The following is a 23,408-nucleotide window of genomic DNA, read 5'->3' as shown; positions in this document are numbered from 1 at the left end:
TAATAATAAATAAACTTTTTGCGGGTCGGATCTTTGTTGTTATTTCCACGTTTATCTTTGACTAATGTTTGATTTAGGTCAATGATTAGGCCTATCCACAATTAACGTAATGTATATATACTTGGCAATGGCGTTTCTTTACTTAGTACAAGATGCTAAAGGGTGAGACATGATGTAATATAATGCCTAGCCTAGGCCTATGCCCGGTACTGTTAGTTAGGGCTAGGCGGTAGGCTTAGCCTTGGCTAGGCGGTAGGCCTAGCCTAGCTAGGGCTAAGCCTAGGTTATACCTTGGTAGGCCTAGAAGATAGTCACTTCTTGTAAATTTTTTTTATATGAGATAGGATTTAATATGAATCTGAGTCTTTTCGGCGCTAGGCCCTAACTAAGTCGATTTATTCGGCCCGGGTCAGTTTGACCTTTTTTTCGGGCCAAAACGAACCAGGCAAAAAGGAGGAAAAAACTAAAACGACTTGAGGTGCAGAAATTTCCGTGTAAACTGGCTGGACTCAGTTTTGCTATTTTATGCACTACTACAAGATGTCGGTAAAATATCAATACATACAGTAGTAGTAGTAGTAGTACTGTAATTTAAATTATTATTAGGCCTAGGCCACGAGAATGAAAGTTGTAGATTTGCGTCCGAAAAATTTTGAAAACACATGAGGCATTTTTTCATTATTCATTATTTTTTTTATAAATGCTGTCCACAAGCCGCGGCATTGGTAATTTTACATTTATTCCCAAGAAACAATGCTTACAGTCATAAATGTACACTAGCCTATAAAACAGATCCTTTTCTACATTTAAGCAGGGAGTTGTTAATTAGATGGAGTAACATCAAAATTGTCTCTTTTGATCAGTCTTCTTTGCCGACAAGATAAGAAAACCGCAGCGCGATAACGAAAATCGGGAATAAACAGTAATTAAGAAATAAACGCATGCGCAATGAACGGTTTTGCCAGACTACTGACATGTAATGCTTGAGTGACCTCATAACAAAACACGCATTTCTGGGGACGGGTAAAGCGAGAGAGACGCTTATTCTGCTTGTATCATTTAAAAACGGTAGACGTGAGTTAGGCCTACGTACAATGGACGATTTTTATACCGATGCGGATTTCGATGATCTTGATTTTGAAGATTTAGAAGATGTGTCCATCAACGAAATTGAGCCCATCTATTGCCCCTGTGGTAAAGACACAAACGAACAAATGATTGGATGGAGGGAAAGGATTGCCCAAACGAGTGGTTTCATTTTGAATGCGTGGGGTTGACAGCCGATACTATCCCCGAAAACAAGTGGTTTTGCGTGCATTGTTCATCAGCAGGACAGAAGCCTAACAAGAAGCGGCCTAGGCCTAGGTGCAATATTGATGAAACAGGTTTGTAAACTTTGTGAAAATTGTTCTATCTTTAATGAAAATAAACGAAATGTAAACAACAGCATGTGAAATTTTACTTCTTAGCTGCGAAATAAATTTGTTTACAAAATTTGATTGTTTTTATTTTTTAAATTATTTATGATTGCCTATTTAAAATAATAATTATTTGTATTTCAAGTTAGCTTAATTTAAAAACAATAAGTTTATTTTAAATTAACAAGTCTTGTTTTTTCACTCAATTAAATTATTTGATTGCCTATTTAAAATAATAATTATTTGTATTTCAAGTTAGCTTAATTTAAAAATAATAAGTTTATTTTAAATTAACAAGTCTTGTTTTTTCACTCAAAATTGTTGTACAGATACTACATGCAAAAAGGGTATGAAGACAACTACAGAGCAAGCTACAAAAGTCAAAGATAAAATAACAGGTATTTTATTTCATTTTAATATTTAAAAAATATATATATGTAAATATCAATTACCTATTTTTAGTAATTAAATACATCACTTTCTTTTATTTACATCTAATAATTGAAAGGCACAGAAAATAGAAACGTGATAAATTGTGTGGATGGCTTCATAAAATCAATAAAATTTTGCATTTTACAAGGGAGTTGCCCTTACCAGTGAGAATGAAACAACCATTTGATTGACATGGATGGTTTGCAACGTGTACAAAGTTTTTGAACAAAAAGCAAGTAGATCAATTGTCTGAAATTAAAATGAACAATTAACCATTATACAATACAATAGGCTATTTGAAGTAACACTAACATTATTCTATTATAGAAACCAAAAAGTGCAAGAGACCAACTGCTACTTATTCCATAGAAGATGCCCGGAAAAAAATTCCAGAGTTATTCGTCGCTGCACTCAAATCTCTGCAAGTTCATCCAGTTTATAATGGACCATTTGAACAGGCTAAATCCATGCAGAATCTTGTTTTGTACTTATTGGATCAAAGTAAAACAAATGTTGAACATTTTTTATTTACACTTACCGATGCTCTTTGGTCTGCTGTGTCTTCAGCAGATAATATGTTTCTTGGGGCAGAGGCTTATGAACTAGTCAATGCTAACATTCATAAAATAATGTTTCTCTTACATGTTCGAGAGTCTTGGTTTCATTTAATTAATTCTATAGATGGCGAAAACAATGTACATTCTATTGCATTTGCATATTTAGTTAGAGATATTGCCAAAAACCTTATTATATTACGAAATAATGTAGATAAGCCAAATATATGTAAAAAAGTACAAGCAGATGCTATGACCAACGAAGAGGAGCAGGTACTCCGTTATGTTTCAGGTTATGTCCCTTTTGCGTTACAAAAAAGGTACAAAAACACTCGCTCAGATGATTTGTGTAAAATAATTCAAACATGGATTATAGGTAGTGAGGTAAATGAAACTGATAATTTTTTATCTTATTCACAACAGTGGATAAACAAACAGAACAGAGGGGGCTTATTTGTTGTCAATGATGATGTGTATACATTTTTTAGGTCAATGGAATTCATTTTTAGAGAGAATGTAAACAGTGAACAACTTGTAACATACAAAGAGGAAAGCTTAAAGAACACAGTTTTAAAAAAAGTTATAGAATCTGACAACGTCAACAAACTGTGGGATAAATTATTGCACAACTCATTATCAGTTAAAGCATCAGCAAAATTTTTAAGCACTGTAGTACAGTACTATATTAAAATACGTTGCAGGGCTTTCATTAATGTATACCTTCAAATTAGAAAGAAAAATGACAATGCAATCTCACGTAAGAAAGAGAAAAGCCTCCGCAAGGAACTAGCTAAGTAATGTAAATATACTGTTAAAGTCAATAAAGTTGATTGCAAAAAACTATGTCGAGATTTGTGTTCAGTTTATCTCCAACGTTTAGGTAATGGGGTATCGTCTAGTGTTTTTTCCGAAAACGAAATACGCTATATAAAAACTAAATATATGAATATGTAAGAAACTGTAAGAAAAACTGACAACAACGAGACGATTCAGGCCTAAACGTTTGAAACGATGCTCTTTATTACAAAATGGAGAAACATGCGGAAAATATAAAAATAAGGCTTTAAACTTACCATAAATATACGGAAATCGCAAAATACGTCCTACGAACAAACAGATTAGCCTTAACTTTGAGGCTTCGTATCTTTACAACGAAAAATCGGAAATTTAAACGGTTTTTTGTAGAATATATATTGGAAAAAAATCTATCGATGTACACTCGTTCAAAAAAACGAGAAAGAATTGAAAGCTGCGCATGTCTATAATCGTAATTCGTCACAAAAATGATCGAATTTATTTCCTCTACACGAACAATTTCGGACGGGTGAGGGCTCGACTTTGTCGGCAAAGTACCCTATGGACAAAGCACCGTTAATTAGTTACGGTCAATTGCATTTCCCTTTGAAGTTGTAGCTCGCCGCTTATCGCTCATTGGCTGAAGATAATAAGACAATTTTGATGTTACTCCATCTAATTAACAACTCCCTGATTTAAGACCTCTTTAAACATACGAGTTCCTATTGGTCAGAAAGATCGATTTGACTCGTAAATGACCTCAACAGTGATTGGCGATCATGGTGCGATGTGCCTTCGCTCTGTGTTCTCGCGACGAGTGATCAGTGATGAATAGATCGTTTTTCTGTCTGTTTACGACTTAGAAATTCTGTTTTTTAAAACGAACTATATTTTTTTTCAAAATAATGAAAATTTTCGTGCGGTAGCTTTTTAGGCATGCGGGCGGTGGACGCAAATCTACAACTTTCATTCCCATGGCCTTATGTGCAAAGCTTGGCAAGGCCCAATTCCATAAAATTATTAAAATGATCAACCAAAAGGTGAAAAATTTAAATGTGGCAATCAACAACGTTTGGTGTCATCAATTATACAAGATAGAGCACTTGCATAGCAAAAATAAGGCGAAAATTTGGTCAGATATAGGCGGCGGCCTTCTCTTTTTATAATGCAAATTTTCTATACTTGGGCCAGACGTACAGGGCGCCCTTCTGTTGCTTAGTATATCCAGACACACACGGCGCCTTTCTTTTTCCACTAATGGAGGAAAACTTTATCACGAATCAGAGTCCAGTCGTACGATTGTGCGCTTTATGTCTGTCATTTTATTGTTTTGATTTATTTATGCCTAGGCTACTTGGTTTTTTGTATGTTATGGATAATGGCAGCGATTTCAACCTCTGCAAAAGGAGGTTATGTATTCAGAGTTATGTATTCACAGATATGTAACGGTGGCAGAAGTTTTTTAGATCCAGTCATACGCGGCGCCCCATTGTTTGTATTCCCACCATGCATTTCGGTGGAACAGTTTTTTTCTGTGGAGAACTCTATCTTGTGTTTCTAGTATCTTTGGTATCATTGTAAAACATGTTCTTGTTTTGGAAACAACAAAGAAATATAAAAATATATTTTGTTTTTGTGGAGTTTAGAGCATCGTAAATTAGCATATAATTTGCATAAATTTTTGTATAAATTAGGATATGAAGGGATTTGTTCTTTATTATCCTATAAATACCCTAAAATATAGTTTTAAATATCCTTCAGGACAAAAATAAGTGCCTTTTTAAAATTCCAATCACAATTTTTAAATTTCATAGTTTTTAATTATAAATTTAATTAATTATAAATTACTTGTTTATGTATCCATCACAAAAAATGGAACTTTTATTTATCCAGTGCTTAAGAAGTGTCCTCAGAAATAACTATGTTACTAATTTATCAATTGAAGGGTATATGTATATATACAATGGTAAATTACAAAAAAAAATTTTTTCTTAATTAACTACTAGAACATTAATTAAATGTACGTCCGTCACGTCCATATTGGGTTACGTTCGTCACATACAGAATACTAGCTATAAGGTAACAACATTAGAAGGCTAAATAAAGATTTTTGTTATAGCAACACTTTCGGTCATATTACAAATATATTTTATCATACTCGTGCATTTAACTAATTTACTTTGACTTTAAATAATTAATGATATACGTGATTGTACATTTTGTTAAATTTCTATAATCTATTTACTAGTACGCTGAACTGGACACCATTTTACATATTTAAAAACTACTCTAGATGTATTTACTTTTCCACAATAATGCTCAGTTTAATGATATCAAATTAATAATAATTAAATGAAGGAACTTAATTATATATCATTAATATAATTTACATTGTTGCTATAATATTATCTAAAATTATCATAAAATATTATCATAAAATTTATTGATAAATTCAGGTTAATGTTCATAATTCATCAGTTAGTCCTATAAAAATGGTTGAGCGAATCCTACACCAGTATTATGTTTTGAAGTTAAATAATTGTTTTTTTAGGTAATTAATTAATTAATTTTGCAAATAACATGCCAATTTACTGTTTACAGCACAAGATTCATGTTTTGTAATGTGATAAAAATGTTTGTTTAGTTGAATTAGAAGTACAGTAGATGTTGGTGATTAGGTCACTGTACAAATATGAAAAAAGATGCATGTGAGATAACATTACAGAAAATTATGTGAAGGTCAAAGTTATGGGATGGGAAGTTATAGATATATGGGATTCACTGGAAGTGGCCTGGTATAGAAGACCACATTATATGACATAGTCGAACATTTTCAAAAAAGTGGGGTACCCCGAACCTTTGATAGCAGGGGACATTATTTCATCTGTGAAGAGAGAGTTGTGTTGGAAAACATATTGTTGTAACCTAAAAAAAAATATTTAAGTAAATAGACATCAGATAGTACAATGTATAATCGACGTTTTTACTAATGAAAATTTTTAAAATTGTTCTTGTTAGTTGAATATCAAAGTAATTCAATTACAGAAAAGTATATCTTGTTTTCCTATTCTTTATCATTATGTACGTCCGTCAAATTCAGAAAAGTAGTACGTCCATCATATTGTAAATGTACGTCCACTCCGTCACAAAACATTTCGGCCACTTTGAAATACAAGATTCATCGTCCAATTTTTAATAATTTCATCAATGAATAGTTTGGTTTGTCTTCTTCACATAAATTGGTGATTTTTTAATGTGAACTGAGACACTTCAGAGAAATATTTTTATTTAAATGTCCACCTCAAAAAGTCCAATTTTTTGCGCACATCTGTCACGGACAACTTTTCCGCCATTTTTTCTGCAACCACTAATGTTAGAAAAATAAAAATCTATATTTAAAGACAATAGTACTAACTGGAATGTTCCTGATGATGACATAATTAATGTCGAAATATTGAATCCCAACACGATGGCGTGTATTTCAATACTTGGAGTATGTAATATACTTTCTTATCTGAGATTAATCAGTGGACCTTTCGGTTTTTGGAATGTTTAATATTGAGATAACATGAATCTAAATATAACCTTATTACTGAATATATTTAAAGCAAGGAAGCTACCAAAATATACATCCGAATTTATGGAATTGCCCTAATTAACAATTCCATACCATTAACATACTGTAAAGTACTGTATTTTAATTGCACGGATGATACTGTACCTCAATAGCTAGCTCAAATTTGCACAAAAAGATGGCTAGGAAAATAGGTCCACACAACCATAACTATACATTGGTTATAATATATTAAGATTAAATCAAAGCCAAATTTTTGGCAAAGTCTCTGTGGAAGTTGGCCCTTATTTTGCGCAGACGGATCTATACTGTTGGCCAGATTTTTGCGTGGAGGATAATTTCCCCTGCACGGGCCTTATGTTACAGTCTGATTCTTTTATAGGTAGAGGTATTTTGTTACTATTAACTTACAGTAGTACTGTACTGTACAATATATTCTCAATTGTTTTTTTTTTTTCTTTTTTCAAGAGAGGTTCCAATTGTCTTCATACCTTGGCAAGGCACCGACACTGACATTGAACACAACCGGTTCGTTCTCATGAAGTCAAATTCAACCATGACAACACTGGTCCAGCATCCCTGTAACCCTGATATTTCAATGATCATAAGGTATTTAATAATAATAATAATAATCAATATTTACATAGTGCCTTATGTTTACAACCTTGAGGTGCTAACAACAACAACATAGTAATAGAAATAAAAATAAAATGAGCAGAGATTCAACAGATGGTGATATTCATGTGATCTCACCCACTACAGTACTGATTACCGAATGTTCGACATTACTCGTGTGTATTGGGCGTGTGTTTCATGAGTGAAAAGCTAGTGTCATTATTCTGCGAGTGCTCCAATTAACGTGTATTGCCAAAGTAACGTCGCTGTCTCAATTAGGCAATTTACGCAAATGTAATCCTCAAAAGGCCGTGTGCTGGGCTCCAGCACTTTCTACCATAGGGTAAGCCTGCAACTCCACTACCGTGCACTGCCGAGACAATGATGTTACCTTGAGTAAGAAGAAGGTGAGACCAAACCTGAAAACCACTAGAACATCCCGAATTAAAAATTTAGAAAGTGAGTTTTTTTTTTTTAAACAAGCGATTGCGGGCCAATTTCTAATCTTGTATCCCTAAAGAGAGTGGCTACAGCCTATTTTATTATCATTTGCTTATTTGCTTGTGCAAATTATTTTTGATCAACATTTTCAGCAAATCTAATAACATTACAGAACTTTAACAGTCGTTCATGCAAAAAACCTTGAACTATGCTTTGGTCTGATTTGTGGTGTTAAATCTTTATTCTTTCTTTCCTAATACAATTACAAGTAGGGATAGATAGGTATTTCCCCCAACAGAGCCTTTTAAATTGTGAATGATTTTTTTTTTTATATTTTTATAAGTTTTCCTTTTTTTTCTACTTCATGAGCATAAAATAACAGCATTAATATAGACTAAAAACATTTATATGCACTGTTATATATTTCTTTGCAGTAACTTTCTGTACCTATCCACAGATGCCTTTCACACATCTGTACAGCCGCTCCAAATTCCGTTCAATGTACTTCAGGTAAGTCTTTGTCACCTACGGTACCAATGTAATTTTGATTGACATCTCTCCACTTTATGTGTACATCACCAACTTACATCTCCGATCTGATCAAACTTTAATCAAGTACATGCACACGGTCCCTGAGGTCAACGACAAGTTTGTCAGTTCTGTTTGTACCTCCTTGCAGACTGAAAATGTATGGTGAAAGCGTCTTTGCTGTTGCTGCACTAAAGTTATGGAATGACCTACCTGTACCTATATGTGAATCACCATCTCTTACTCTTTTTAAAAAATAACTGCTGTACCTAATTCGTGAATCACCATCTCTTACTCTTTTTAAAAAATAACTGAAATCACATCTCTTTGACTCAGCTTACTCATAATTTATCGGCCATTTTATTTATTTATTTATTTTTTTTCTTGAGTGGATCATTTCCAGGTGTTGTCATGGAATGGGTTGGCACGGTGATCCTGTGAATTGGCACTTGGTCTCGCACCCACTTCGCTTGCGTGCTTCCCTTCATTGGTCTTTTTTTATTGGCGCATAGAGACAGCTGCATTATGTGCCCTATAAATCAATTGATTGATTGATTGATTGATTGATACCATATAATTTCTCATGCTTTGGGAGAACTCGTGTGGTACACATTTTTATTGGTAGGTCTACTAATTTGCATAACAAAATTATTTTTTCTTAGGACACTTTTTTTTACTCAAAATGATGGGTAGGCCCACAGTATGGTAGTTAATGTGGTTATACACTGTGCCACTATACATGGGTCTGTCTCCATAATGTTAGTAGTGAGCTTGTTTCAATCCCCCATCTGTTCTTGGACAACTGTACACACTTCTTGAAGTTCTAAATTCAAGCTTTATATTACACATGTTTGTGATTTTCCATATATGGATGTGATGATGTCATCACACCGATATGTTCAAATCAAAACTATTTGTCACTGTAAGACTTTATAGTGTGGAAAAAGTTTTAAATACAAAAAAAAACAGCAAACCATAACTAACTGCTTTGCTTAATAATTCTTTTATGCAGCAGAGTTATAGTGCCTTTGTGACAAGCGTTGCATTTGTCAAAGATGCTGTGCTATTGGTTATGAATGGTGAGCTGTTGAAGCTGGATTTAAACACTATGAGCATGGCCGTTGCTAGTGGAATATCAAATCATGTGAACCATGTCGTTACTGCCCCCTGCTGCTACATGGAAGACACCCGCTGGTGTAGAGTTAGTATTTTAATAAATTAATTGATTGATTATTACTTATTGAATTGGTTTTAGTGATTTTCTGGTAATAATATTAATTTTATAATGTTTTTATAAAAGGTATTTAATGTTTTTTTAGGCACATGATTCAATAGTATTTGCATTTAATTCGGAAATAACGAACGATAAACCAATGATCTGGTGGTCGAAAGATGGTGGACATAATTTTGTAATGGTCAACGTGACAATAGACGAAGACAGTCAGGTTAGTATATAATAATCAGTCAGGTTAGTAATAATGTTTGTAATACAACATTATCAATGTTCCTTTGCTATTTTTTTTTTCATCTGGAGTCAAAATCCTGTTAGTATTGTATTTATATTTTAAAGTGTGTGAACTTTTATGTATAACATTTTTATTATCTTTATTAAATTTATTATATTTAATAACAAGCTATAGTTCTTACCAAGTCAAGTCACAAAATGAGACTTCGGGATTGTAGCCCCAAGTCTCAAGCCCCCCAAGTTTTGTTTTTTTTTAATTGGAAAAAACTTTTTTAGTTTTTGAACCTGAAATTCGGGTATCAATAAACAGGCAACTCTACAACCAACCTATACAGTAGCTTCTAACAAGTGATTTGAATAAAACAAATTATTTTTTTTTTCTCTTTGGAACAATTTTCACTAGGGGCAGTCTGTAATATCCGGTGTGTTTCCTCATCCTTTGAAAAATGAAGCTACCCTGCTGGTGCAAATCAACTCTTCCACTACATTGATGAAGAATTTCAACTACTTAACAAGCCAGTTTAAAGACTGGTCAGAAATTATTCCATTTTCTACTCGAGGGGAGTATGTCCCTGCCAGTCAACTTAACTACAGGACAGAGAGCTTTATCTGTTGGAATGAACATACAATTTATTACAGCCCTGTGGCTGGTAAGTTGTGTGATATTTATTTTTACATATTATTTCTTTTAATATCAGGAATTTTTCAAACATGTAACAACATTTGATCATCAGCATTTTAATCTGTCCTCATTTACTGATTATTATTTTTGTTTCTTATCATTCGTTTTACACACAATTCCTACCATTATATGGTTTTGTATATAAATTTACATTTCTTTTATTCTTCATTGTGATACATATGTGAAACCAGTGCTATGCTATATTTCAGCCTCTTGTATTTCTAGGTGAATAAGTACTTGCAAATCTTTATTATTATTGTTCAATAATATTTTTTATTTGATTTTGTGGTTAAAATTTCCTCAAATAAAATCTTACTTGTTATTTTCTTTCCTATTTTTTACAATGTTATTATAGGCTCTGCTCTGCGTCCAGTACGTTTCAGTGGGCAGCAGAATAACACACACATAAACAATGGAGAAGACATTCTCATGGTAACCCCAGGTACCATCACACTTAAATATACAAATGATTGATTTATGATATGTAGTATTGTATATTATATTTATTATAATAATAATAATAAATAAAAGATAATTCTGGATTCTTATAGCGCCTCATATTGCCACAACATAGAGGCACTTAACAACAACAGAGAAGGAAATAAACCATAAAAAAATGTACAAATGTTCCATTAATAATTATATGTGAATATTATATACAGTGATACGTCCATTTTACGTACCCCTTGTTATCAATGGGTGTTCGTAAATTTAAAAACTTGTAAACTAGATCGGGTGTCAGTTTCCATACCTAGGCCTAGCTATCCCTTGCCACTGAGCGTCAATAGGCTGACGGCGGCCAGGCCTAGCACAAACCAGCAGTGCAGCAGCATGATCAACCATGCTAGAGCAAATTATTTTAATTGCTGGCATTCTTTCACTTAACTAAACATTATTTTAACTCTTATTCAAACATCTGTATGTTTTATGGACCTTTCAGTTGTGTTCTTTCTAGTTGTTAGATCACTGAATTGTGTTGTTTACTTGCATTTTGCGATCATATGTAGAATTTACGATGTCAATATTATCGCGATATCAATACTATGTTATACCTTTCTAAATACTTTTTTTTTTAATTCAAGTTTTTTAGATTAACGAAAGCAAATCTTTATCCTCAGGTTACAGTGGATACTTTCTTCTGTTAACTAATCAGCAGAGAGTATTCTTAGGTAGGGAAGATGGGATGACAGCTGAGGTTACAGAGGTCAGTTTCATTTTAATTCATTCATATTAAATAATCATATTTGAAACAAAATTTATAGTAAATAATCAAAAAAGATATATGCAGCCAGATAACGATTGGCCAGTGCAAGTGTGACCTAAATATCAGGTCATTTCAGAAGGTAGGAGTTCAGTGACTACTACTATACTACTACTTTTCTTCAATTATCTAATCCTACCAATTTTACACTTGTTGATCACAAAGCAATACATGAATTCTAGACCCTAAAGTGCACACAGAACCTTTGTATGATTATTAAAACAATGAATAATCATTCTGCCTTTTTTTTCCCCTTTGCTTTACATGCTATTGTTGGTTAGTTTCTTTTCTTCAATTTTTTTGTTTAGTTAATTAATTTACACTAAAGGCTGGCACTCTGCATTCTATATTCAGTGAAAGTCATTATATTAGTTCAGAGTCGTGATTGTCGCTATTGCTGCCTATCTAGAATCTTGAAATGGGAGGGGGTTGATGGGAGCAAGGGAGGGTGAATTTGGGGGTGGGCCCTTGATGATTAGGTAAGGGGGTGCTTGCTTGCAAAATAAGGTGATTTGAGGTGATTTTTAACTACAGTACTTGGTCTAATACCAGAGGAAGAGTACTGTGTCCTTAAAACCTAGTGTGTTTGTATATTAATTAATTGCATAAAAATCTTTTATGTTTTGTTTATTCAATCAGACAAATATGTTTAAACGTACAGTAGAACTCCATTTTGAGACACCCCTTTCCAAGGAACGCGCCTATTAGTGGACACTGTTTTGTCCCAAAAGTGTCCCTTAATAGTAGTATCTAAGATTCTGCTGGGAAATCTTACTTTTTATGTACTTTTTATTCTCTAAGCATGCTCATGTAGGCCTAGTACCTAAGATTATACTGGGAAATCTTTATTTACTTTTTATTCTACAAGCATGCTCCTGGAGCTGTCTCTTATACACATCTAGATGTGTATAAGAGACAGGCATGGAGATAGACCTGTCAATCACAATTTACCCAGAACCATGGCAACAAGCAGATTTTATTGTAAGTGACATTGTATTAAATGTATATTTTTTAGCTTGCTTTGCAGCTAGAACTCATTTATTTCATAATACTCAAAGTATGAACCATCTTACAAAATATGTGTTAAAAAATATTTTATAATAAACCTACTAAATATTATTTTATATTATTTAATAGGATAATTATAGTCATTAGAATATTATCTTCATTTTTATTTAAATAATTATGATGATGAGAATAATAATTATTAATTTCATTTCAATTTCAAGGTCAGTTAAATTTAATGTGCTGTATGATCATTGTAACCTTAAATTAACAGTTTCGAAGATGATTTACGAAAAGGCAATTCCAGCAATTAGTTAGGGGTTCTCCAAGTTTCAGCTTTCACATACAAATTTTAAAAAAATTGGAATTTTTAAAATATAAATATAATACTACAACATGAAAAAAGAAGAACAGGACAGTCATTTTAAGAACATGTTTGCATATCTCAATATATAATATTGATTTGTTATTTCCTTACATACTGTATGTTTTAGTATGTATATAACTTGTTTGTTAAAATTCATTGCTAAATAAACTTGGTTGATATAATCTTATTGTTTTTCAGATATTTGTCTCAAATCCAGATTTGTTACAGTTTTCCTCCACAATCCTCAAGCAACACACTACTAGCAGAGGAGTCACACAAATTTCACTGGTAACATGCATACTCTACTTTGTTAACTCTATTTTTTAAATATTATTATTTAATTTGTTTAACTCATTACATCTTTTTGTTCACATTTATTTTCAATTTCATTTCATTTTTCTTTTTTTTTTCACAGAGCACACATATTTCTCTGAGAGTGGACACTATCTCAGAAAGGTAATTGCGCATTGTATTTGGTCATTGGCGTATCTAAAATAGGGCAACCCTTCCAAAAGAGGCTCGCACCCTCCCCCCACCCCCCTTGGAAATTTGCTGAGCAACAAGTGTATGCCCAAGTAGTTAGAAGTCACCTCATATCAACTTACTTACCAGTTAGTGCCCCTCACTTAATTTTTTATTCCTTTGTAAGCCAGTCAATCATTTGCACATGATCCAAGTGACAAGCGACTAAATGGTCATGTGACAGTAGTAACACAATAATTGTATTAAGCATGTGCGTAGCATGCGCTCTAAAATTGTATTAATTTTATCGTAGTGTTGCAGACAACATGGCGGCCGTCCCGAGGCAACACAACGTAACTAACATTTTTGTCGATTTTCAGATACTATCATTGGGGAATTATTATATTAAACACTTCTGAATTAACTGTGATAATTTTAGGTCATATTAATGAGTGGTTTTGGAGATAGCACTACCTATCTTTAATCACAAAACTTACGATCTAGTGATTTTCACATAAAACGATGTAACTACCAGATTACGCCGCAGAACATCGTATCTACGATGCAGATACATTGTTTTGCCTCGGAATTGAATTAAAAAATTATTTTGAGCTGATAGAGTTTGGCACAGCAAAATTAACTTGTTGATGGTGTTTTCATATCAATATTCTTAACAACAACGTATGCTAGATAATGCATCTGAGGTAAAAACAGTGTATCTGCGAATATCATTAATAATTTTCCAATAACCAACGGTTGTAAATAAAATTTTACATAGAATCATAATCTCTGTAGGTATATAGTCATGCAAAATTTCAGCTTGAAAGCGAAAGTTACGTTGTTTTGCCAAGGAACGGCTGATGAGCGCTTTGGGCAACTGGTTGCTTGCAGTTGCTTGTTGTTGCATGATTGGGAGTGAAAGTCGGCATGAGCATTAGTGGCAGTTCAGTTTATTCAAGCTTAATGGTGTTGCAAGGTCAAAATGGTATTGCAAGGTCAACACAAGCTTTTTTTTAGGCTAAAACATCGCGTGAACCACTTCAGATCCTGTCAAGAATGAAATCTGAAGTATCTGAGCATAGCTGGCTGAGAATGGCAGTGTGTGGTTAAACAAAAAGAATAGAAATCGCTGATCCAGAACCACTTTCCCCATTAACTAATACATGCATAACTAACTATATTTCTTTTACAGCACAATTGATGGTATAGATGGTATGAGCATAGTTAGGATGCATTCACTTGACAGCAGCTTCAGATGTTTAGAAGACCAACACATCGTAAGTAGCACAGATCCTTGATGCTCTATGACGAAATCTCTTTATAAGGCATGTTATTAGTTCTCAATCGTGTGATGAAAGTATGATTATAATTTATAATGTATCATCTACTTATGCGGCGACATTGATTCTTCTGAAATTTATGATGTTTTGTTTGGAATTCAGGATGTCACTGAAATTGAATCCATCCTTGGATAAGATATAGTAATATAGAAATTTATACCGCGCCTTTTGCCAAGGGATACAAAGTGCTGGCGATGTTATTATTATTACCCCTGGGTCGTCAGATCCATAGTCAAACCGGCACAAAGTGCAACCTTCTCTGCTCCCTGGGGCGTATTCATAGTTGTGCATGCAAATTTAATGCTGATACAGACTAATACTTGCAATGCCACATCATCCTACCGGGTACCCATTTATACTCCTGGATGGAAAGAAGCAAATGTAAGTTAAGTGCCTTGCTCAAGGACACAAGCAATGCAACAAGCGTCGGTCACAAACTCCCGATCTCACAATCAGAAGTCCAACACTTTACACGCTGCGCCACACGCTCCTACGATATCAGATTTATGTCATTGACAAATGAATATCTACTAACCGGGCCCTGTCACACCTTGACGATTTAGACGTATGAAAAAAATGGGGAATACGCTGGCGTACGTCGAATAAGTTATTGGTAAGTTTTGTATAAGTTAAGAGCACGCTGGTGTACGTCGAAAAGTTTTGTGCATGCACAAAACTTTTCGACGTATCGCTCGCTCGTACGTTCATAAGTTGTACAGTAGGTAAGTTAAGCGATCGTTGACACACATTACTTGTAAGTTACTCAAAAGTCAAAACGTAATTCTAAACTATGAGTAACGTGCTTCGAACTTACAGTATATGTAACTTATAACGATCTTATCTCCAACGTATGTAGACGTATTTGACGTGTTCCAGACAACCACAAAACTTACTGAACGTGTTTCTAACTTACAGTTGTCATATAATGGCGTATTAGCAGCGTTTAGGGAAATAAGATTATTAAAATTGGGTGATATCAATATGGTGACATATATACTGCGATGTCTAATGCGGTTATGATTTAAATCGACGAGCACCAGCCTTTTTATAGTCTACGTCACGTCATCATCGGCGATACGCTGCGGCGCACTGTGCATAAGGTAGACTATCGCTGGACATAAGTTGTGAACGCCGGCAACGCGCTAAACATTCGTTTGTCGTTTGTGTAAGTTTTCTATAATTTATCAAAACTTTCTATATAAGTACGTTATTTATACGTCCAATACATTATGAATACACTATGAATACGCCCAAAGTTGAAAAAAGGCATTGAAAATTCACCGTATGCCAGCGTTTTAGAGAAATTTTGATACGTTTGTCATACGCTGACTAAATCGTCGAGGTGTGACAGGGCCATAATTATATAATATTTCATTGACATAGGTATAGGTTAAAGAGTGTTTAGTATATTTAATGATGATTAAACTAACTGAAAGTAAACAAAACACTATGGATGATTTTTAATTGTGAATTAGGAGTCACTTGTAATAGGCGGTTGTCCCCCAGGGAAACATATTCGGGTCAGGAAGTAAGTAAGGTCTACTCTACATCTAATTTTTTTTAGTTTTATTCCATTTTAATTTTATTTTGTTTTTTGTTTTGTTTTATTTTTTTTTTAAATAATAGTAGATAAAAATTGTATAGCACTCATATCTTTAAAAAAAAAAATTAATCAATCTTATACTATATATCTTATACTTATACCTCTTTAATACTCCTTATAGGAGAAAATCGACAAGTTCTAAGAAATAGGAAAATAAATTAAAAAGAAATATACAAAGAAAATAAAAATTAACTTAAAAAATTAAATTAAAAAAATTAAGAGAGAAGAATGTAAATAGCATTGAGATTAAATCATTTTATTAGTCATTGGTGTCGGAACAGTGCTGTTGTCTCCCAATGTCCTCCACACACTGGTATTTGCAAGATGACAGGGCAGTATGCAGTGGTCCAGTTGGGTCAACTCAAGGGGTTTAAGAAGGAAAACACAGTAGAACAATTGCTAACCTGTAGTAGACATTTTCATTTTAACTATAGGATTCACTAAGAAGTTGACATTAAACATTATGAAACAAACTCTGAAGAAAGTGGCCATCTTGATTCAATTTTTTAAACTCATTTTCAGGAAAAGCAATTTACTAAACAATAAAGTATTCTTTAACGATTGTGTAAACTTGTTTGAGATATACAGTAAATGTTTAAACAAATCATGAGTCTTTCCATGTGCTCTAGTTTATCAGACAAAAAAATGTTCAAAGATTGTGTTTTCAGTTTGACAGATTAAACATCTGATCTTGTTTGCCAGGCATTACATTTTTTTTATATTTATAGATGTATACTGCAATTATCTAACATTTTATATGTTCTCTAATATAATAATTGTTGGAGTTAATTTATTGCTTTGTAATTGTTATACATTTGTTAAATCATGTTTATTAATGTTTGTATAATTTTACATAATTTCCATGTTTCTGTTCCTACATTTTAAAGTTCAAACAGATTTCAGGCATCTTTCAGATATAACATAATTTTCTTGGACAACACCAGTCATCTAGTTTTTATTTATACACTATGTTAAATATACTTATTAAATTCTTTTATTGAAGACGAAATGCACCATGCAGTGAATGGAAAGACATGTCTTACACAATCAGGAAGTAAGTTATGATATTGTATTTCTTTTGAATTATGCAGTTAACAGTTTCTCTGTATGCAAAAATCTACATGCTTTAATTGAAATTTTCTATTCCTGGGCTTTAGATGTTTAGATTCATATTTCCTTATTTTGTCTAAAATTAAATTACAGTATACTAAATTGTTTTTGTAAGTACTTAAGCTTATTCTATAAGTTTAAATTTTATATTTACTGGTTGATTAAAACTTGTTTATGTAGTATGGTACAAATTAATCATGATAACTGTTAGGTTTTGTCTGAAATTATTGTTATCCTGATTCTACCATCACCATTGGTATTCTCACTGACATTAATAATTGAAAATTGCTCAAATTCTACAGGGATCTATATGATCCAACATTCCTTCTAGGTCGGACGAATGTTGGTGCTCAAGATAAGATGTTAACATACGACCTTGATGAGCTAGGCTGTCCATTTCTTGTCCACTATGCAGACCCTTTCAAGCCAATAATTGACCTGTAAGTAAAGTTCCTTTTGGCTTAGTACTTGTAGACTACTGGTATTATTGAATATTTTCATATTTAATAAAGCTGGGGTTTGTTTGAACAGGAACTGCCCATTACTGTCTTTAGATAATAATATTAATGAAATAGTTTCACATGTTTATGATAATGTTGATGAAGGTGATCATGACATTAATAATAATGATGATAATGATTTTTATTTGTATGTTTTATTATATCCTTACATTCTGGGATATAATATAGGTAATATTTGACATGATTAAAATAGATAATTAAAATAGTATTGTTCATTATGCTGTATTTTTCTTTCAGTTTTGATGAGGAAGAGTTTGTTGAGGAAGTTTTGGTAAACTATGTAGTATACGATATCAATGGACGGTTCACCTACACCTATACCATGACAACAGCTGAGGTAGAGTATCCAGCATTTCTATTAGAATTAAGTAAGTAAGAATTATACACATGGTACAAGATAAAGAAACTCGTACATTAGACTCTTCTATCAAATGAGAGCAGCTTAGCTTAGTCGGCTGAACTGATGGTAGCCACTGTGTGTGTGCTGAATTGTGGCGATCTCTTGGTACCTGGTTCAATTCCTATCGCTGCTCTCCTTTTAAGTCAGCCAGATGGTTGAAATGCAAGTTACGATAGCGCACCCTCTTTCGGATGAGAAGTTTAAGCCATTAGTCCTGTGTGCATTATGGCCCATGTGCACGTTAAAGAATAGTTAAATAGTATCTTTAATACGGTCCGAATTTTGATTTCGGACTCGATGTGAATGCAGTTAAACTCTGAATAAATCTAATGAATTTAGGTAGAACTGCCGTTTTGGTGGTTAAGATGCCTTTCAAAATCCCGAAATTTCCCACTTGACTGAAAATAGCCCTAGAGTTTAGTGAAGATGTAGCTTATTGGTAAAATAATACTTGCCCAATATCATGGATTCTGAATTAACTGCCAAATCGAGAATTGTTTTTTACTACTGCCAACTCTACCTTTAAGCCTCTTTATGAGACTTAGATCATCACTTCCATTCTTTTTAGGATATGAATTGAATAAATAAACAAATTAATAAATATAGGTAGAATTTTAAGAGTATCACTTTTTTTTACCAAACAAAGTGGTTTTTTCCTACAGTTAGATCTCTAATAAATAAAATAAAATAACTGGTTTTGAATTGATAAGCTGTACTACTACTTGTAATTTGTAGGCTCTTTGTGCTTCTCAAGCCCAGAATTGGATCACCATGCTACAGACTCAGGAACCTGCCAACCCCTACACAGCCTGGACAAATAAGGTAAATGCATATGAACAGCATGTAAAAAAAAATGTTTAATAAAACTATTTATCAATGTGCTTGTTTGTGTCTTTGGATGAACAACAATATGGGGCTGACTCAGGATTCTCAAACTTGAGGGATGTCAAAATCCATTGTTATCAAGAAGTCCAAACATCATAAATGGTAGAAATCGAAATTTCTGCCACCCTACATCTGTCACGGTTTTTTGTTAGCCTGGCTTTTCACTGATATTATGCAATTAACATGGTGTACTGTGAGGGTAAGCCCACCATTAGGGTGATATACAGATATAGATATAAGTATTGTGGACATAAATTACTTCTCGTCACTCACTGATACAAAAAAATAGCTAAAAAATATTTTGAAACTGTTTGTTTTGTATAACAGCAGATCTTTTGATGTGTTATGATTGGTCAAATAATCCTGCATCAAGATCACATCCTTTCTGGATGCTGTTTGCAACCCTCAGTACTCTTATTGCATCTTTCAAGAGGCCTTTTTTTTAAATGTTTATAATTTTTTGTTGAAGAATTTTGTCAACTGTTATAAAAACTCAGAAAGTCGGTTATTGGAGCCTGAAAATGCATATGAGATCATGAACAGTAGCAGCAGCAACAAAATTAAGTGGCAGCCTTACAGTGGATTGTATGTCTTTAATGTGACTGTGGTGGATCCGAACTACAGGTTTGTGAATACCAAAGTTCTCTAGATTGGGAACCTAGTGGCAGATTTGAGGGTTGGGGCCTTGGGGATAGGAGGAGAACAGCTGGGTCCTTATCGCCTGGGGCACCCCCTGTCTCGTGGTAGACTTTTTCATTGCGTGCATACAAAATCAGGGCAGTCGGACCTCTGCAATTCTATACTCTTTAAATTGTACAGGTCTCCCTCCAATTAAAGACCACTTCTGGGACTGGGGTTTCCATGTTGCATGGTCTTTAGCAGCTTTGGTCTCCTTAATTAGAATAATAAAGGTAAAAGACATTTGTGACCCAAGCTCACAAACAGGCTGTAAACTCGTCCTCAGGACAAAATAAGTTTTTGATATTATGGCATAGAACATATCATTTACTTTAAAATGACAGTTAAATGAACTCAGTCGGGTGTCTGGAAGCAACGTTATGACCGTTTGAATAATTGTCATCTTATCAACTTTCTTAAATCAAGTTTTGAGAAAAATGCTTTTGTTTTCGGCAGGTTTCTATTCATTTTTGATTGGCTCCCATTCGAAAATGGCTAAATTTTACCTCTTATAGTTGGAATTTTAAACTCAAACTTCAGGAATAGTAAGATTAATTGTTATGCTTTATTTATTACACAAAAACCCAATTCACACAAAATTCACATTCTACGCCCTATTCTGGGTATTGAGGCTTGTTTCTCAATATAGTGCCGAGCGAGTTTACAGGCCGTTTGTGAACTTGGGTCACATTTGTTAATATGGGACCACAGAAAAGTGGTCTTTAATTGGAGGGGTCTTTAATTAGAGGGAGACCTGTATAATTATGCTAGTCTGGTTTGGTGTTAAATTGTTATTTTTTGTCAACTATATTTTTATGTGTTTTTTTTGTTGTTTTTTTTCAGTTTCTGTTCTCTGAACACTCAGTTTGCTGTTGAGGTGTATGGTGCCCTGCCTGAGGCTCCATTTCCCCAAATGCGAATCATGTTAGGCTTGTGTGGATTTGGGGTTCTCTTTGTGTGGTTGATGTACACCACATACAATGTGCTGATAAAGTCAGAAGTGCAGAATAACAAAGATTAGCCCAGTGGCAGCCCTGTAAAATAGACACTGTTAGAGGGCGCTATGAAAGCCTGTTCCTTTTGTATTCATAATATTTATTCCAATTATGTGAAGATTTTTTGCGATATTTTATCCTGTATTATTATTGATTTTTTTAAATGTAATAAATTGATGTTAGAAGGTTATTATTTCTGAGGATTTTTTTTTATATCTGGCTAAACTTATACTTTTTTATTTTCAAAGAATGACACCGGAAAATGTACTCATTATATTAATTTTATTTCATCAAGTCAAGTTACAAACAATTACAAAAATACAATACAGTGCACAAACATACAGGATAAACAAAAAGCAAAATTAATTAATTGTTGTGTTGTGTGTTTTTCTGCCGATATTGATTATAAATTCTATTGAAAGTGCCCTATCATTTAAGATATTAAGTACAGTAATACTGTTATGTGAAACAGACACATTTGATAATTTCATCAATGCCAATAATGTAGCTGTAACAAGTACTTTGCAAAAAAAAAAAAAAGTAGAAAAACGAATTAGAATGGCGTTAGGACGAGCAAAACAGAAAAAAAAAGATGTGAAACATTATGTTAGTACATAGGGCAAGTGAAAATAGAGTAAACTAGAGGGCATTCTGAGAGTGCATACACCTCCACCCACATCATAATTCTCAGTATAAATTTTCTCCCGCATATTGTCCCGATTAAAAAATAAAATGGATAAAAAAAATACACAAGAATATTCTTTGGGATTTGAACCCAGGGCTGGTAGTGTGGAAAACACTCTTCTAACCACTACACCAAACACTTTTCTCATATATCACTTTGAAATTAATGGCCATATCTCTGTTTACACTTTACCGGCAAGCTCACACACACGTCCGTACAGCAGACAGTTACACTTAAGTGGTTTTTCGATCATTTTGTCCTTGACCTTTGACCCTGACCCTTCAAAATTTAGACACTTCCAGATCTTTGGTAAAGGAACATTGTGGCCAAGTTTGACAAATTTCCTATAAAAAATTTTTTTTTTAATCGTTTTTTGTTGATTGTGACCTTGATCTTTAACCCTTACCCTTCAACATTCAAATACTTTGAGATTTTTGGTCATGTAACACTGTTCGTGACCAAGTTTGTCACGTTTGTGATTGATTAAAAAAAAGTTTTTCATTGTGGCCAGTTTAATGAATTTCTGATCTATGGGCTGTAGGCTGTTCTCAACAAATATGCCGACAGAAAATTAATGGCTAAACGGGCAAAGACATATTAACCTCCTGCCAAATTTGTTGGCGGAGGTGACAATGGCAAGAGCATTATGAGTCAATATGAAAAGTTCATACACAAACATTTAAGATGAAGAATGCAGAGAAACTGGATTTTTTAGGTACAAATCAGGCCAACATTTTGGGATAGATAATAATGCATATTCAATGTTTCAATCGTTTTATTTTATTATAGTTGATTTACATTTAGGGTTAACACTTTATTGGCCTCCCCACAAACGAGCAGAATCTTGTTTTATCTGCGCGTTTTCATGTTGTCGTCGTCGCCGTCGTTGTTGATAGTAAAGTGTTTCTTACCAGGATAACAAATTGATTGGTTTCAAACTTCGAGAATGCAAAGATGGTAATAAAGCAATGGAGCTTTGTTCTTGGTATGTGTGAATATGCTGATTACTCATTTGCATAATTCGGCAGGCTTTAATAATATTTTGTTAATCAGGAATTTTCGATACTACAGAATAATTAAAGTTTGTTAAGTTTGATTGGTTTCAAAATAATTATGCAGAGTGCAAGACGGTATTAAACCGGCGGATCCTATTGTTTTTGATTGTGTCAGAATTATGCTAATTACTCATTTTGTTGTTATTAAATAATCGAAACGCATTTAATTTCGGAGAATGACATAATTTTAAAAGTATTGATTTGTTGTAAAATGAAAAAAGAAAAAACAAAAACAAAGAACGATTAGCAGAGCGAGGTTTCGATCCTCGGACCTCTGGGTTATGGGCCCAGCACGCTTCCGCTGCGCCACTCTGCTTTTCACTGAGATGACGTTCATCTGGTAAAAAAAATATTATAATTTTAACTTAAAGCGTTAAAAACATATAATTAAAAACAACAAAATGGTTAGAAGAGAGAGAGGTTTCAATCCTCGCACCTCTGTCTTTATTGCCCAGCACACGATTAAATAAAGGGAAATAATCAAAAGGAGAAAACCATCTTACCAAAATAAATTATTTCATTTCTTTTACTCGTTTA

The 23,408-nt window shown here is 33.4% G+C and overlaps 2 protein-coding genes, 1 non-coding gene and 1 pseudogene across 4 annotated transcripts; 3 read left to right on the top strand and 1 right to left on the bottom strand.

Annotated features, from left to right (window-relative positions):
- The first annotated feature begins 1 nt into the window (after position 1).
- On the top strand, positions 2 to 11,753 carry LOC117103966 (cation channel sperm-associated protein subunit delta-like). Of its 2 annotated transcripts, XM_033244610.1 has the most exons (8): positions 2 to 162; positions 7,242 to 7,382; positions 8,264 to 8,339; positions 9,370 to 9,558; positions 9,677 to 9,802; positions 10,226 to 10,472; positions 10,860 to 10,946; positions 11,623 to 11,753. In XM_033244610.1, the coding sequence occupies exons 1-8, from the start codon at positions 110 to 112 to the stop codon at positions 11,736 to 11,738; spliced, it is 1,035 nt and encodes a 344-aa protein (XP_033100501.1). In that variant the 5' UTR covers positions 2 to 109; the 3' UTR covers positions 11,739 to 11,753. The 2 variants fall into 2 exon arrangements, with proteins under 2 accessions (XP_033100501.1, XP_033100502.1); XM_033244611.1 differs by lacking the exon at positions 9,370 to 9,558.
- LOC117103965 lies at positions 818 to 3,307 on the top strand (annotated as a pseudogene).
- Positions 11,754 to 12,685: 932 nt separating the features above from the next.
- LOC117103963 (cation channel sperm-associated protein subunit delta-like) lies at positions 12,686 to 22,028 on the top strand. The gene is made up of 11 exons (XM_033244605.1): positions 12,686 to 12,746; positions 13,336 to 13,425; positions 13,553 to 13,593; positions 14,792 to 14,876; positions 16,415 to 16,467; positions 17,546 to 17,596; positions 17,955 to 18,092; positions 18,411 to 18,510; positions 19,309 to 19,395; positions 19,928 to 20,082; positions 20,980 to 22,028. The coding sequence occupies exons 1-11, from the start codon at positions 12,687 to 12,689 to the stop codon at positions 21,155 to 21,157; spliced, it is 1,038 nt and encodes a 345-aa protein (XP_033100496.1). The 5' UTR covers position 12,686; the 3' UTR covers positions 21,158 to 22,028.
- Positions 22,029 to 23,115: 1,087 nt separating this feature from the next.
- On the bottom strand, positions 23,116 to 23,187 carry Trnam-cau. Its single transcript has one exon. It is a non-coding gene; the product is annotated as a tRNA-Met (tRNA).
- Between the last annotated feature and the right edge of the window lie 221 nt (positions 23,188 to 23,408).

Source organism: Anneissia japonica, unplaced genomic scaffold (genome assembly GCF_011630105.1).
Source record: "Anneissia japonica isolate Jap-2015-1 unplaced genomic scaffold, ASM1163010v1 scaffold288103_len61857_cov185, whole genome shotgun sequence".
Taxonomy (NCBI): Eukaryota; Metazoa; Echinodermata; class Crinoidea; order Comatulida; family Comatulidae; genus Anneissia; species Anneissia japonica.
This window is presented reverse-complemented; position numbering and strand designations above follow the sequence as displayed.